At 38.5% G+C, this 17,751-nt stretch overlaps 1 protein-coding gene across 1 annotated transcript; it reads left to right on the forward strand.

The window, feature by feature from the left end:
* Positions 1–212: 212 nt before the first annotated feature.
* On the forward strand, positions 213–17,270 carry LOC114723800 (kinesin-like protein KIN-12D). Its single transcript, XM_028910038.1, is given in 38 exon segments — positions 213–889; positions 1,241–1,396; positions 1,483–1,566; positions 2,152–2,271; positions 2,395–2,508; positions 2,584–2,676; positions 2,816–2,906; positions 2,909–2,975; positions 3,067–3,141; positions 3,266–3,353; positions 3,442–3,500; positions 3,588–3,651; positions 3,743–3,808; positions 3,890–4,072; positions 4,429–4,533; positions 6,262–6,497; positions 6,578–6,647; positions 6,740–6,802; positions 6,902–6,946; positions 7,026–7,105; positions 7,218–7,266; positions 7,864–9,546; positions 9,662–10,108; positions 10,347–13,049; positions 13,335–13,442; positions 13,524–13,645; positions 13,785–13,872; positions 13,992–14,066; positions 14,237–14,479; positions 14,563–14,661; positions 14,910–14,984; positions 15,071–15,129; positions 15,235–15,346; positions 15,438–15,548; positions 16,019–16,189; positions 16,307–16,372; positions 16,719–16,838; positions 16,927–17,270. Coding segments are annotated over 38 exon segments (8,997 nt in total). The 5' UTR covers positions 213–220; the 3' UTR covers positions 17,065–17,270.
* Positions 17,271–17,751: the final 481 nt, after the last annotated feature.

Raw genomic sequence — 17,751 nt, forward strand, 5'->3', positions numbered from 1 at the left:
GTTACCACCAGCTAAACTCACATTGATCACTGCGAAAGCAGGTTCAGGATTACTCAGATTCGTCGATTTGGAATTTTGTTTTTCAATTCCTCTTTCAGGTGCTCATTTTCATTTTTACAAGGGCAGCTTTTACATATGTTTTTTTCCCCCCCAATATCATTTGAAGTATCAGTCTCTTCATACTGCCTTTCTTGTTCGTTGGGAATCTTTGGATGCTAGAATGTTGAAAGATTTCAAATTCATGCGTCGAAATTCTGGCAAGACTGAGGAAATCGAGAATGTACCTGTGGATCCCAAGGATTCAACAACTGCTCAGAGCGTCGCTGACAGTTCTAGACCTCCGTTAAATACAATCCAAGATCCTTTACATATCCCCAAACCCGAGCAAGATGTGGCTTCTCAAAACAAGATTAACAGGACTCCTAAGGCTAAGGGCAAGGTTTCTGAATCAGCATTACCTCTGCGGACGCCGGATAAGCTTGGCAGTAGCTTAATGGCAAAGAACCGGTTTGGCTGGGCTCAGAAGAATGAACCCGCCTCAGTATATGGTGATCTGCGTGATGATAGAAGAGGCACTGCGGGTTTTGGAAATGGGGGTTTGGTGAATGCAACTCCTCGGTCGGCAACTCGCACCGCAGGAAGGGCTACCATGAGTTGTTCTGAGAGCAACTCAACGCAAAGCACACCATCAAAAAGTGTCACTAAGCCTCCGAATTCAGGTATTCGGTGCAAGGCTGAGGGAAACTTTAATGCTCGCCTAGGGAATTATGCTGCATTGTACAAAGGGATTCCTAGTTCATCTGGTCCGCCTACTGTTGTTAATACCGTCGAAGTGCCTCACTTTGATCTAAAAGAAGATACATCATTTTGGATAAATCACAATGTACAGGTTAGTTCAGTTGAGTTGAGTGCATTCGCTTGTAAATTATGTCATTATTTGATAGTTGATGGTTTAAGAGAAAACCCTACTTTGGCATGAATATCAACTTAATACTCCATGGATTTCTTGTGTCACTTTGGCCCCCAAAGTTTGAATTTGTTGAAACATCATATAATATTTAATTATTGAAAGATTGCATTCTTTTATTACTTTTAGAAGGGTGAACCTAGAACGAAAATAATATTTTCAAGCATCAAAGTCACAGAAAAAACCTTCCGAATATTCAAAAAGTGGTTCATACTTCATACTGTGCTGGGGACTGTGGATTCTGATGCTTTTACTTGTCAACCACACACATAGGTAATTATAAGAGTTCGTCCTCTCAATAGCATGGAGCGGGCCAGCCAAGGATATAACAGGTGTTTGAAACAAGAAAGTGCTCACAGCATAACTTGGATCGGGCAACCTGAAACTCGTTTCACTTTTGATCACGTTGCGTGTGAAACAATAGACCAGGTTTGGTAACATCCCAGAAACAATTTGGTACAGAAATTGCTTTGTATGAAGTTATTCATTTCCAGCTCATATTTGTGATTTTGTAGGAAACTGTTTTCAGAATGGCTGGTCTACCGATGGTGGAGAACTGCCTCTCAGGATATAATAGCTGTATGTTTGCATATGGACAGGTATACTCCTAAACAAACGTTTTATTCCATCTTGAGATATTGTTAAGCATGTAAGATATAATTTTCCATACAATATTCCACTATAGTGCTTAGCATTGCTCTTTCTTTCTTTTAAATGTTATATCACCTAAGCAACGTAGTGTTGAATGGCCGCCTTTGAGAGTAAGTGCTGGTGAGTTCAGTCCTTATTTCCCTCTATCAAGTGGTGATGTTGAGCTGCATCATTCAGCATTTTAATAGGGGAAAGTAGTTGCTTCAGCTTGTCATTGTTTCATACTTCCAAGACCGCCCTATCAAATAGGATGTTGACTTGTACTCCAGCATTGGTTAAATATTTTTCTGTTTGACAAAATAGGGGCTTCAGTTTGTTCGTGTCATGTTGCACTAATAAGAAGTATGATAAATATAAGTCGTTTGTTGAGAGGTTGTTTGCTCTGCTGTTCTCTTTTGGTTACGAATGCACAATAACAATGCTTTGATTACAATAAATAACAAACTATTTCTTTTTCTCCTCCTCATTCTTCCTGCAAAAAAAAAAAAAAAAAAGGAAAAAAACTCGAAGGTGACAAATAGTTTTTGTTGTAGACTGGAAGCGGGAAGACATACACGATGCTTGGTGAAATTGAAGATTTAGATGTGAAGCCTAGTCCACAACGCGGAATGACTCCACGCATTTTTGAATTTTTATTTGCTAGGATCCAAGCTGTAAGTTCATAACTTGTAGCTACTTACAATTTTGATATATAAAGAAGCCCATTTTCATGATCAGTGCATAACGCTTATATGCCTAACTTTTTTATCTTTTCCATTCTACTCACCAATTAACAGGAAGAGGAAAGCCGAAGGGATGAGAACTTAAAATACAATTGCAAATGTTCCTTCTTGGAGATTTATAATGAACAAATCACGGATCTCCTCGATCCCTCATCTACTAATTTGCTTGTGAGTCTAGTTCTTCCCCCATCAAATGAGCGTTGAAGTTCTATTATTTTTTCTGATTGTACCTTTTCTCTATAGCTGCGGGAGGATGTCAAGATAGGTGTTTACGTTGAGAATGTATCTGAGTTTGAAGTTCACACTGTGAGTGATATCATAAGGCTTCTAACTCAGGTAGTGACCTTAAATCTTATTATTTGGTTCGTGGCATCTCTCTCTCCCCCCACCTTCCTTGTTTATTTGAATGGTGGATGATATGTATGTGCATGCTGGCTAGCACGCCATCCACTAAGTTGTAGTTTTCTTAATGTAGGGATCCGCAAATAGAAAAGTTGCAGCAACAAACATGAATAGAGAGAGCAGTAGGTCCCACAGTGTTTTTACATGTGTGATTGAGAGCAGATGGAAAAGGATTCCACAACTAACTTTCGTTTTGCAAGGTTAAACCTGGTTGATTTAGCTGGTTCAGAAAGGTAAGAGAACGCTTTTTGACTGATTGAGTCAAATTTAATTCGACATTCATTTGAATTTGCACTAATTAAATTTCCATTTACAACACAATAGACAGAAAACTTCTGGTGCTGATGGTGAGCGTTTAAAGGAGGCCGCTAGTATCAATAAATCATTATCTACCTTGGGGTACTTTTTACTATCTAAATGAATATATACTTGCCATTAATTTATAGTGTATAAATTTATTGGAGCTATGCTGCTTTTTAATTAGTATTATTAATTAGTAAGTATTCTCTAAATGTGCTTGCAGTCATGTGATAATGATACTAGCAGATGTGGCACAAGGAAAAATGAGGCATGTTCCTTATAGGGACTCGAAGCTAACATTTCTTCTTCAGGTTAAATACCATTACCATTAGTTTCTTTGAAAAGTCTTCATTGTCAAGGTTTATAGTCATTAATATTTTGGTATTAAATATAACTCAGGACTCCCTTGGTGGAAACTCAAAAACAATGATCGTTGCCAATGTCAGCCCTTCTATCTGGTCTGTGCTTTTGTTTGTAATTTTTTCTTTCATAGAGTATTTATAAATTGTCATGAAAATGCGATGGACCCTTGTTCATTTTTGCAGTTGTGCAGCTGAAACACTGAATACACTTAAATTTGCCCAGAGAGCAAAACTTATTCAGAATAATGTGAGCTATTCTATACCAAGTTTGTGCTTTTTTTCCCCTAAAGAGGATAGAATCTTATCTCATTGAGATCTACGCATCTTGTGCCATGTAGGCTGTGGTAAATGAAGATTCTACGGGAGATGTCATTGCTCTGCAGCAACAAATACGACTTTTGAAGGTGGTATCATTTCTTTAGTCCTGGTGCACGTACATGTGTCAAAAGCATAATTTCTAACTCATTGGTTGAAATTTGGGGCAGGAGGAGCTTTCTACCCTCAAACATCTGAATGTCTCCAGGTCCTTGTCATTTGGTGGGGCACCTGTCAAAATTATGAAAGAAGCACTGGAAGGAAGCTCAGAAAATGCATTTGAGGTAGAGAAACAGCATGGTGATAATATGCTTGATTGCCAATCCAAGGGAATCAAAATGTCCAGCAAACAGGTATGCATGCATCTTCTTGGCTTATGATGGTTTGATCTCCATTCTAGTTGTATAATAGAATGGATGCTTCACTTCTCGATGGTCGTAATATTGTTTCTATTTTTTTCGGCCTTATTCAAAATTGGATATTTTAAAGGCTAGTCATATGTTATTCATCATGTGCAATGAATTACATTTTACATATAAATAAAACATGCCACTATGTTGCTATCTTCGTATGAAATAAGTAACATTTATTGACGTATACAACATGAATGTTAAACCATTGTTAATAGCATCACCAAGAAAGACAGCACATTTTTGTTTCTCTTGCATCATCATCCATCATCTAACATTTCACTATTTCCGTGGCCTAGTTGAAATCACTGGAGGCAACTCTTGCTGGTGCTTTGAGAAGAGAGCAGATGGCAGAAACTTCTATCAAGCAACTAGAAGCAGAAATTGAACAATTAAACCGATTGGTACTTTTCTTTATTATTGTCCAAGTATGAGTAGACTCAATTTGATGTGGGGACATAATTAGGCTTAATAAGTAACATAAAATAAAGTGGAAGGACCCATAAACTTAAACTTTAAGGTTTTGAGTTAAGATGCGTCTCTTCTATTGCTCTGTCTTTTGTTTTTGGGCCTTACTTTTTGTTTCTTACAAGTGGTGTCAGACCTTGATTTTTCTCGGAATTGATGTGAAAAAGACTTCGCTTCCCATTCTGTACAAGTGGTATTAGAGCCTAGTTTCACTTGGAATTGATGTGAAAAAAATGTCATTGGAAGCCTTTAATTGCACACGCATTGGAAGCCTAAAAGTGAGACTAACCCTAGTTTTGCCTAGGGAGTTGTATGTGTGCGTGCCACACAAGGGCTTGGTGTTTGTGATGTGCTAATGGACTCACACTGTTTGAAGGAGGGATTGTTAAGATGCTCAAGTATGAGTGCGTTTGAGTTGATGTGGGAGGAGACTGTTAAGATGTCCAAAATAGGGAGGCCATAACAGGTGGGTGAACTCACACCTGAAGAAGAGATTGTTAGGATGTTCAAGTATGATCGCACCTGAGTTAATGTTAGAGGAAATTATTAAAATGTTTAAGGGAGATAGTTAGGACGTACAAGTATGGATGAGTGATGGGTATCTAAGTGGGATGGGTAACCCTAACCCAAAAGTTAGCTATTGAGGTGAGAGAACTAAACCACTTTAATACCTCATTAAACATCTCATTCTACTTATTGTGGGATTTGGCATCCCATACCACAAAGTCCCCATCAATTTGGCCTCCTGTGGAAAGCCGACGTTCCTGTGGTTATACTCTACAACACTTTACTTGGCATTCGACAAGTTAGAACCCTTCATAGGCAGCCCTCTCTGAAACCGTGGCTCTAATGCCAATTGATTGGTACCTAAGTGGGAAGCTAGCTGTTGACATGTGAGAACCAATCCACTATTGAGCATCTCATTTTACTTAATATGGGACTATGTATCCCATACTACCAAGTCCCCATTCGTGAAGTGGTGGAGGAGGATATAGTTAGGGTACCCAAAATATGGAGGAGCTAACGGGCAAGTATATTCTCTCTTGAATAAAATATTATTAGATGTCCAAGTATGGGTGGACTTGAGTTGATGAGAGAGGAGATTGTTAGGACATCCAAAGATGAGTGGACTTGACTTGGTGTGAGTAGAGATTGTTAGGATGTCTAAATGTAAATGGATTTGAGTTGATGGTAGAGGAAATTGTTAAGATGTCCAAGTGTGAGTGAGGTAATGTGTTTACACTTGAAGTAGAGATTGTTAAAATTGCCAGGTGTGAGCAGATTTAGTGTCAATGGGTAGTGCCTTAATGTTCATAACGTATTAATATGGAGGAGTTAATGGACTTATACTTAAAGGGGAGATTGTGAAGATGTCCATGTCTGAGTGGATTTGTGTTGATGTGGGAGGAGATCGTTAGAATGTTAGTGTGAGTGGACTTGAGTTGACGTGGGAGAAGATTGTTAGGATGTTCAAGCATGAGTAGATTTAAGTTGACAGGGGAGGAGATTGTTAGGATGTCCAAACGTCGGTGTATGTGCAAAGTTCCATGTAGAATATAATTGGGATTAATAAGTTACATATAATAAAGTGAAAAGAGTAAATAAAGATTTGTATATTTCCATTAGACCTTACCTCGTTTTTCCCTGAATCTATTTCCTTTTAGGCTCGTCAAAGAGAGGAAGACGCCAGGAGTTGCAAAATGATGCTTAAGTTTCGGGAAGACAAAATTCGAAGGACGGAATCCCTTCTTGCTGGTTCTATTCCTATAGATATCTACTTGCAAGAAGAGAATAAAGCATTGTCTGATGAGATTCAGCTTCTTCAGGCCAAACTTGACCGAAATCCCGAAGTTACACGGTTTGCATTGGAGAACATCAGGCTTTTAGACCAGCTTAGGAGGTGATTATCTCTTTCTTCCCAAGACAATCAATACTGAGATGGGTCTGTCAAGTGGAATTATCTAATCATAACTGTAACAGGTTTCAAGAGTTCTATGAAGAAGGGGAGAGGGAGATTTTACTGGCAGAATTGTCCTCTATGCGGGATCAGGTTTGTATATTCCAGAATCTTGTACAAAAATAACTTTCCTTTTAGCTTACTTGTTTGGTAGCTTCTACAAGTGGAAAACTTTTGTTCTGCAGTTGCTTCAATTTCATGAAGGGAACTCAATGCAGAGTAATCCGAATTTCAGCCCGCAGCCTCAGGTTAGACTAGAACTAACTGATGTATCATTTCTTATTTTCCATTCCTTTGTACATCTCATTCCTTTTCTTTTGTCCTTATAAATGTCACCGTTGCTGCAGAAGGTCCCATGCAGTAAGAAAGAAGACGATTCTGTCAATCTAGAGGTTTTCATCCAGTCCTTATCATATATAGAACTGTTCAACTCGCCGTACAAGCGTGACATTTTTTTTTTAATGGTTGCAGCTAAGAAACGCTCTCAACGAGTTAGAGGAATGCAGGCGTAACTTGAATTGTTGCTTGGAGGAGAACGCAAAACTTAGCAGGTATGGCTTTTCGTTCCCCCAAGTCATTTGGTTGCATCTGTGCGGATTGAGATTCTCGTTTTGGCTTGACTATCCTAATACTTGTTTATTGTTGCTTTGCATGGCATAACAGGGAAATAGATTCTCTTCACTCAATGGTGAGCAGCATAAATGCCACACAGGTATTATTATTATTATTATTATTCTTTAAAAGCACTTCTCTGGCCTTTGCTTTTGCTAGATTATATATAACATTATGTAACGAGAAGGGGGATGTAAATGGCGTTCACCATAAGGAGTTTGCGGGTGGCGCCCCACTTGTTTAGTTGGATTTAGTATTATGCTACTTTTAAGATCGGGGTCTTGGTACAGCCTCATTAGTCTATTTAGCATTGGGCTGAGTTGGGCTATTTCTTTTTAAGACAGACTCAGAAATAAGTCAGATAACTAAAGAAAAACATTTTGAGTTATTAGTTCTTTTAACTTCTGTAAATTTGTCCTAAAAAATTTACAAATATGTTATCATGTTAAGATAAAGTCGGGGATTTAAGTTGGTTAGTGTGATTGGCATGGCTCAATCGAGTGACTCGAGCCAATCCATTTAATTTTCTTCAGTCCAGCTTGAAGTGATCAGACCACCGTGCCACTTACTTCCAGAGCCCGGTCATATTGCTGGATCTTTAGTAAAGAGAAATGGCATGAATTGTTTTGTAGCCCACCTTCTGTGTGATGAGTTCAGTGTTGGGAGAAATAACGTTGATTTTTGTTATTATTTTCAGGATTCTATAAAGGGGCCATCCCATGAAGCTGAGGCAATCCCGCCTAAGATGATGAAGGGCAGAAATGAACCCCCGATAGCTAAACACACAGAAGATATCCTGAATTTGCAGCTGGAATTAGATATACTGAAGATCATTTTGAAAGAGGAGAGGTCTTTGCGTGGCTTGATGGAGGAGCAAACAACATGCTTAAATACAAATCTTGAAATAGAAAAAGGCGAACTTTTGCAGACAAGAAAACAGTTGAAGGAAGCAAAAGACGAGCTGAAGGAGACAAAATCTGTTATTGACGCTTTGGAATCACAGCAAATTTTATCATTTGATGAGATGGAGGACATAAAGAACAAGAATAGCGATTACATGGAGCTTCTGAGGAAACAGGAGCTTGAAATCAGGGCCTTGAAGAACCAACTTGCTTCCAAAGAATTAAGAGATAATATACCTGCAAAGCATTTGGAGGTAGAAAGCAAATCCTCATTGCAGACAAAACTGAAAAGGATGCATGATTCGCTCGAAAAAGCCAAGCAACTGAATATGTTATACCAAAGTGATCGTTCATTTCAAATTTCTAATGAAGAAGAGATGGATGAAATCAGACGGCAGGCTGAGGCTGAAACTGCTGAGGCGATTGTCTGTATGCAAGAAGAACTTGCCGCGCTCCAACATCAGATACATGACAGTCATTTAAAAGAACTAGAAATGAAAGAGAGAATACTGCATTTGGAAAGCGAACTGAAGGAGGTGCAGGAAGCATTGTTCACTACAATGAATGACAGGGGACAACTAAGCGAAGAGCTTGAGGCCAGAGATCAGGAACTACAATCACTGGCTGAAGAATGCGAACTGCTAACCTCCGAGATTGAAGAGATTCTTGCTGATGGATGCGAGGCACTCCTTGATGCCTCTGATCAAGTTGACCATATATGCAAGTCATTTCCACAGAAAAGGATCTGGATTTCGGAACAAGTCGGCATGATGGTAAGAAAAATCTCTGAAAAGGAATTATTAATTGATGAACTCAGCAAATGTCTTGAAGACGCAAGCAATAAAAGAAGTGATATGGAATGTATGCTGAAGTCTTTAAGAAGTGCAGCGCTGGTAATTACTGAAGCCCACCAGAAAGAGTGCACTGAGAAAGACAAAGAAATTCACCTATTGACATCACAACTAAATGGCAAGATATCCACTATGACGAAACTAGAGGAGCAGCTAAAATTGGCAGAAGAGCATATAAGAAAAGCATCAAATTGTGCAACTGTTGCTTTTGTGATCGTGAATAGATTGTCAGAAGTGAATCTTGGTTGCCTTGATGATCTAAAGCAAAAGGATCTTTTGCTCAGTGAATTAGCAGAGATCAACCAGAGGAAGGATGTCCTTCTCAACGATCAGTCCATTTCAATTGTACAAGCAGAGAGACGCATGGCAGAATTGGAGGAAAGCTGTGATAATTTGAGGAAGAATCTTTGTGAGGAGCAGGAGCATTCTAGTGCTCTGGAACAAAAGCTTAAAGGTATTGAAACAAATGCCATATCAGATACAAGGGAGCAACTTGCGGCATTGCAAGAAGGTGTGTCCTCAGTCAGGTCATCAATGGCCTCATATGCAGAGCATTCTAAATTTCTTGATTCTAAAAATTCCTTGGAAGTGGGCTCGCAACATTTTGAAGGCAAGGGTGGAGCAAGGGTAAGCACATTTTCTTTTTGGTAGATTGATTGAAGTCAAGTCACGTTTATGTCACTTGCAGCCGTGATTTGTCAGCGGGTTTTATTTAATTTATGCTATTTTGGATGCTCTGCAGACAGGTACTGGAGCATATCCAAACAATAATTTAGATACAAATTCTGTTGAAGAGTCGATAATTGACCTGGCAGATTGTTCCTTTAATTCTGTGAAAAGTGGAAAGGATACAGAAGACCAAAAATCCAGAAAATTTTGTCAGGATGGTTATGCAAGAGATGTTACAATTACACTATTGAAAAAGGAAATAGAGCGTGCTCTGGGAAGCTTAAAAGAGGTGCAAGATGAGATGGCCAGACTTCATCAAGAGAAAAAAGAGATGTCAATGTCTGAAAAGCAGAGTCAGCAAAGCATCAAGTGCCTCACAACTGAGCTACATGCCATTCAAGCGGCTATGAGTGACTTTGAAGAACAATCCAAGATCAAAGTTCAGGCACTGAGTGATAAGGTCAAAGAACTAGAGGAAACTCTGAAGGAAGATGGCCGTCATTGGCATCAATCGAAAGAGGTAATGCTTTATGTTTAAGACCTAATTCTCAGTGCGAAACCTCTATTCCATCTTTTATTCTCTTCAATTCAACTATAAAATCCGGTATCTGTTTCATATCATCCATTGCAATAATCTACTTGCTAGTCTCATTGTCTTGTACTTTCCTACATATATTTAACACTTTCTTTTAACATTGAATTATCAATGCTAGCTTTGAACAACTTTCTAAACAATCTTTACTGTTGTCTTTTTGCAGTGGCTTGAAATGGAAGTTGGTGAGGCAAAGATCATTGCCGCTCAGAAAGCTGCAGAGACTTCTTGTATTCGTGCCAAATTTGAAGAAGCCCAAGAAACAACGAAAGAAGCGGATATCATGATCAATGAATTGATGATAGCTAATGAGTCAATGAAACATGATATAGAAAGACTTAAAGAAGCGGAAGTCATATTAATCAACGAGAAGGGTCTCTTACTGAGGGAGAAAGAGAGTTTTCTATCTGTTATTAATATAAAGAATAAAGAGATAGAAGACATCGTTGAAACAAATCTGATAGAGACAAAGAATATCCTTGAGGTGTTCGATGATGTCATCAAAGAATTCCAATCCACTGTGAAGGAAAACTTCATCTCCTTAGGGTGTGATTTCCAGTGCATTAAGTCTCAGTTTTCATATTCAACTAAGCTACTACAATCATGGCTTGAAAAGGTCTGGTCTGAAATTGTTGTTAAGGATTGTACTCTCTCTGTGTTACATCTCTGTCACATTGGAATTCTACTAGAAACAGTGACAGGGCTACATACAGAGAATGGTCTGCTTTCACACGGGCTGTGCGAATCAAACTCCCTCATCAGTGACCTGAAAGAGCACAATTCTAAAACAAGAAAAGAACTGGAGATGTTCAGCATACTGAAGAGAAAACTACTTGCTGACATCAAGAACAGTTTTGATCGGATTTCCAGCAAGGAAAAAGAAGCCAGTGAAATCACCATCAACTTGAACAATTTTGAGAAGAAGATATCAGACCTACAACTTCAAGAAGAAATGATGTTGCAAAGGTCTAAGGAAATGGAATCTCAACTTGCTGAATTGATGAGAGAATCGGACTTGAGTAATACAGATGTTGTGACATCCCTTTTAGATCAAGAGCAAATACTTGAACATAAGGTAGAGGTCCTTGAATCCCAAGCTGAAGTTTTCATGGCAAGTTGGTACTGCAAAGACTTTGAGTCACTCATTTTTGCTTTGGAACTAGAAAATCTAGCCTGTCAAATAGACGATAAAGAGGATGACTTGATGATGTGTTCTAAGCTGAGTGAGCATTTGAAGGAAGAAGTAATTTGTTTCCAGCTAGAAGCAGAGTTTGCAGCACAGATTTTGAGGGACACGGAAGTTGAGCTTTCTGTGCTTAAAGGCGAAATTCAACAGAAAGAAGGGGAGAAGAAAGACTTGCTGTCAGAGCTGAACCAGAACGAGTTAAAGCTTGCTGAGATGGGTGAAGTGAACAAGTCCCTCCAACAACATATTGAGTTTCTAGAAGATGATGCTCGTTCAAATAATGCATTGAAGGGTGAACTTGGTAAAATAACGGAAGACAAGAAAAGACTGATGGACAAGAATTTAGATCTTGAAACTGAATATGATAAGCTAATTCAGAATCTTATCGAAAAGGATGTTTCCTTAACCTTGTTTTGTCATCAGATTTCTGTTCTCGATCAACAAAACGAAGAATTGCATAAAGTTAACCAGATGCTGGAAAATTCGTCTGGCAGACTTCAGAATGAGCTGGACATCAGGAATGAAAAGTTAGATAGACTACACAGCTTGGGGAATGAGAATGAATCACTGAGAAACGGGGTGGAAATTTTAAAGACTGGTAACGGCTTACTTCTTCAATCCTTGGACAAGCGAATTTCTGATTTTAAACGACTGTCAAGGTGCCAGGATCTCTTTGATAAGGAAAATTGTTTGCTGCATGATTTTATAAGTTCTTTAGAGTGTCACATTGACAGTCTACAGACTGATCTGGAGACAGAAACTAGAAAGCTGAGTGATATCGTAGGTTCTCAATCTGTCACGATTGAAGAAATAAGGTTTAAATGCCAGGAATTTCAGAATTATGTTGGCACTGTAAACAAAATGAAGGAAGAAAATGCTTCTTTGCAAAAAAGAACTCAGCTATACGAGAACATACTGTTGAGTTGGGAAGCGGTCAGACCAGTTGATTTGGTGAAAACTATTGAGATGAAGTTTGGCAGATTATCCGAGACACTGAGAGAAGGAAGTCTTATAATGACAGACAACATTATTCGTGGCCATTGTGAAAATGTGGAGATGGCATCTAAATTCATTAAACAATTTGAATGCTTGGAGTTCAATGCTAAAGAACTGGCAGCAACTAGTTCAACTCTCCAGGCTGAGTTATCCAGAAAGGATGATGTAATTAAAGGGTTACTGTATGACCTGAGCTTGCTGCAGGAATCTGCATCTGAATGTAAGGATCACAAAGATGAAATTGAGGAAATGGGAGCTACTATAGAAACATTGGAAGATGGTCTTGCCGTTAAATCAGGTGAGCTTGCTGCTGCAGTTGCTAACTGTCAAACGTTGGAAGCTCAGTTGCAGGACAAATCGGATGTTATTGCAACTCTTGAATTAAATCTCTCAAGAGAACAGGAGTCTGTGAAATTGCTAGTTAGTGAAAAAGGGGAACTTGGAGATCAAATTGAACGTGCATTTGCAGCGAAAAGATTGGCTGAAGATGAGCTGACAGAGAAAAGAAAGATCGCGGAGAGCTTAGAAAATGAAATCTCGGAAATGAGCAGTACTCTTACCCAAATGAATGAACTTGCAACTGAGAGGGATCGGCTTCAACTGCAGGTGCTTAGCCTTAGACAAAAGCTTGAAAAGGCTAGAGCAGAAGTTGAAGAAAGTGAAGCGATGGCTCAAGAAGCTCAGCAGGTAATGCTTTATTAACAAACTTGATCTGTAGTACCACGTCTTAAGTAGTCGTTGAGTTTACATTCTCAGCAGTTTTAACGCGTGGATAACTAAATTTCCATATAAACTGATATAGCAAGCATTTACATCTATCTTCCCTAATTTTCAACTGGCTGCGTCTAAATTCTGGACGAGTTGAGAATTTCTTTTTGGGCTGCGTACACTAGCGATAGGGTAAAAAGGGTCAACATTGTAGCATTCAAAGGAAAATTTGTTCCCACCTGAGAATTGTTTCAATAATCGCAGATGGCAGAATCAAGAAAGGTCTATGCTGAGGACAAGGAAGCGGAGGTGAAGCTTTTAGAGCGATCAGTTGAAGAGTTGGAGTGTACTATAAATGTACTAGAAAACAAAGTGAGTTAGTGTTACTTTTATAACATCTTCAGGAAGCTTGTCTATCTTTATAAGCATCGCAACTCAAAGTCATTCTGCCAGGTTGACATACTAAAGGGAGAAGCAGAACGACAGCGGCTGCAGAGAGAAGAGCTGGAACTGGAGCTTCATGCTGTCAAGCATCAGATGCAAAACATTAGAAATGCTGATGCGGACATGAGAAGGTTTAGACCAGCTATTCTTTTATTCTCCTTATATTAGTCATTCGCTAGACTCTAAGCCTTAGAGGGCGTATGCAGAAGCAGAACTTTGGTTCCAATTTACGGTATGTTCAAGATATTGCTGTTTCTTTTTGTGCCGCAGGCTTTTGGATGAAAAAAACAAAAGCGTTGAAGAAGCCCTAGATCACGTACAAGTTCTTAAGAGAGATTTGATGGGAAAAGATGCAGAGGTGGGACTTCACACTGACTAATTAGGGCTATCATCTAATCTTCTGATGACAGAATATATTTCAAAGTTACGTTGACTAAAATTCGTTCATTTCCCCCTGTCCGCGTGTCTCTTTACCAGATTGCCCAAATGAAAGCTCATATTTCAGAGCTGAATTTGCATGCTGAAGCACAGGCAAAAGAGTACAAGCAGAAGGTAAGTTCAACTATCCCCATTCTGCCTCGGACTCAAAGGGAAACACCCACTGAACTAAAAACAGACGCGTACTAACCACCCTTGACTAAGCAAAATACTCTGTGACACGTGGAAAAAATAAATTTCTGCTTTTTTTTTTTTTTTTACAATTTGAACGTAATATAAAGCAGTTCAAAGCACTCGAAGCTATGGTTGAGCACGTCAAACCTGAAGGGGCCTTATCCACCTATACAAGTACATCATCACACAAGATCGACAGGAATGCAACCAAGCCTCGAGGTTCAGGTTCACCTTTTAAATGCATTGGGTTGGGCCTGGCACAACAGATAAAATCTGAGAAGGTTGAGGAGCTAGCCGCTGCAAGATTCCGTATTGAAGAGTTAGAATCCTTGGCAGTATGTCGACAGAAAGAGGTAACTTCCTTCTTTTTGCAGCATGTTCTGCAGCTGAACCTTGGTCGATGTTCTTCAACGTGCCGCTTTCTTCTCCTTTTCAGATATTTTCGCTGAATGCTAGACTAGCTGCTGCTGAGAGCATGACCCATGATGTAATTCGAGACTTACTCGGAGTCAAGCTGGATATGACCACCTACGTGGTAAAAATCTCTCTTTTTTGTTGTTGTTACTACTACTTGGGCATTTGATTGTGTCAAAGAGAGATGTGCACCGAAACTGGATCTGGTTGCCCATCTCTCCTCTACTCATGCAAATTCATGATATGAAATTGCAAATATAGAGCCATTAAGCTAAAGAGAAAAAAAGCTATACGAAGTATTCCAAAAGAAAATTTAGAATTTTATTTATCCGATGGGGCTCATTTTTATTGTCACTTGCTTTTTTGTAGTCGCTATTGGATAATCAGCAAGTGCAGAAGATAACAGAGAAAGCTCAATTTCATGCTTCACATTCTCAAGAGAAGGTAGCTTCGTTTTAGTGATTCGTGAAATAGGTTGAATAGTTGTCCTTCTGACAAGCTGTTAACATGAACTGCATTACTCATTTCAGGATGAGGAGGTTATTAAACTAAAGAAGCAGCTGAATGAATTTATTGAAGAGAGGCAAGGGTAATCAACTCTCAGATTTCAAATTAGGTTTCCTTTCTTTTAATGCACATTTAACCGCGTGCAAATGAATAACGTTTTTAAGACTCACAAACCTTTGTTTAATAGGTGGCTGCAAGAAGTGGATCGGAAACAAGCCGAATTGGTGGCTGCGCAAATTGCATTGGAGAAACTTCGGCAGCGGGAACAGTCACTGAGAACTGAAAATGAAATTTTGAAGGTAGAACATTAGAAGACAAATTTTCCTCCTTTCTTTCTCTCTCTCTCATTTATTTCAAATTGGTGGCCTTAACGTCCTTCTTTTCATGCAGATGGAGAATGTGAATAACAAGAACAAAGTTCTGGAGCTGGAAGAGGAAATCAAGAAGCTGTCTGGTCAACAGAACCTTCAGCAGCGCATTCATCATCATGCTAAGATTAAGGCAAGATTTTATCATTTTACTCATCTCAAATAGAAGCATGTGTGTTGTAAACCAATTGGTAAGATATACTGTACTGCAGTAGTTATTGGGAATTGCCGTGATTATCTGCATTCTGCAAATTTTGTTGAGAGAGAGAAAATTGTCGTAAAGGGAAGATTTCATTGAAGCCTTTTCTTATTGGGGAGTTTTTCCCAAAGAGAGGTGGAGAAATGGAGGATTTTTCAACTAGTCTTTGTGTCTGCCCTTTCATAATTTTAAGATTTTCCCATGCATGGTTCCTCACCACCAGTCTTTGTGTCTGCCCTTTCATAATTCTAAGATTTTGCCATGCATGGTTCCTCAGCATTCTCATTCCATTTTCTTTGGTTCCTTTCCTTCTGCTTCAGTGTAACTCCCAAGCATGTCTTAATGTTTCTGTAAATCAAATGTCTTCGAAATTGATTTGAGTCGTTCTCCAAATGATGCAACAGGAGGAAAACAACAAGTTGAAGATACAGAATGAAGAACTCGGTACGAAGCTACGAAGATCAGAAATATTCCTTTCACGTGTTAAAGAGGAACTTTCAACCCTTCGTGTTTCTGCTGGGATTAAACCATGCATTGATTTTGAGGAGGAGCAACGCTTGATGATGAAATTTAAGGTTGGGATCTAGAGGAAACTTAATTTACCTTCACTAAATGCAAGTTTTTTTTTTTTTTTTATCAACATCACCAAATACAAGTTGAAGTGATTAATATTTGAGTGAATATTGCCTTAGGGAGTCGAGGAAGAGAAAGTGCTGTTGGCACAACAGTTACTGAGATTGTGTACTAATGTTCTAAAGGTGAGTATTGGTTATTGGTTTTCCTAAACAAATTGAGATAGATAGATTGTTTTAAGTTTGTAAAAGGGAAATGCAATGCAACTAACAACGAAAATCATGATTGTTCAAAATTAAAGCAGTTAATTGAACCACGTTAAAAAAATCTATTCTCTATATGTCAAAACTAATTTCATCAGTTTGAATACTTCAATTAAGGAATCTAATGAATTTGAAGATGTTATATAACAAATTTAGATACTATCAAAAAAAATTCTTGTATACATATTCATCATTATTCTTTCGCTTAAAATTTTTTTGTGGAGTAGTCGACAGGATTCTGGCCCTCACTCCATGCATTGTTTTTCAGGCTGCTGGAATAACAAACCCTGTATCAGATATAAACCCCTCAGTTGCTGAAGAGGCCCTAGAAGAGCTCAAGAATAAGATAGCATCTCTGGAATTGGAAAAGCAAGATTTGAAGTACAAGGTACGCTCAGAATATGCATATATACCTAATCTAAAATACGAAACATCGTGAAAAGAATTAACACGAAGAATGTCAACTCCTATGACAGAACAAAATCATAAACGAAAGGATCAGATTATCTGAACTCATGCCACAAGCTTCATCATTGAACTCTAGAACGGAGGAGAACCGTGTAACTCCCCCCAGAGCATCCCAATCTCCATTTCTCTCCAGTTTTGATCGATAATTAGGATGACTTAGCCATCAGCTAGCTGCGGCTTCACGTTGGTTCTTTTCTGTAAATCTAGAATTTTTTGTTTATCTTGGTTTATATATATTATGATGTAAATAATTTATAGACTGTACAGTTCAAGAAGATATTGATATATGAACTACACAAAACAGAAATGATGGTTTACATCAAGCCTCGGGGAGAGTTTCAAAATTTTTACGTGAACATCCCTGAATCTGGTCTTTTGGTTTTCGCTGCACTGAATTCAGCTACTGGGGTTTACACTCGAGATGAATTTACACTATGGATAACAGGGACGCTAAATATATACTAAACTAGATCTTAAATATGTAAGCTCCGGATTTAGCATTAAGCTTTCAAAATATTAAAAACCCGGCCAGTAAACGGTCTCTTAAAATCTCAATTATAAAAATATGGAAGATCTTCTGTCAAGATAATAAGTAAAACTGATCACAACAGGCCATGGAAATTTGAGTCACCTATTCTTTTGAATAATTTCCGTCAAGATATACACCAAATTCAGGTTAAATTAATTAGCTAGTCATATCAATCAAAGAAAAGCCTTGAGCCAAACTAACTGCATATATTAACGACCTTGCTTGGTTCAGTTGCTCTATTTTTTGGGAAGTTATCTTTCCAATAAGTTGATATATAATTTCCTTGATTAATTTTGTACTTTTT

The sequence above is a fragment of the Neltuma alba genome, unplaced genomic scaffold (genome assembly GCF_004799145.2).
Source record: "Neltuma alba isolate B1F8T4 unplaced genomic scaffold, ASM479914v2 tig00012154_pilon, whole genome shotgun sequence".
Lineage (NCBI taxonomy): Eukaryota > Viridiplantae > Streptophyta > Magnoliopsida > Fabales > Fabaceae > Neltuma > Neltuma alba.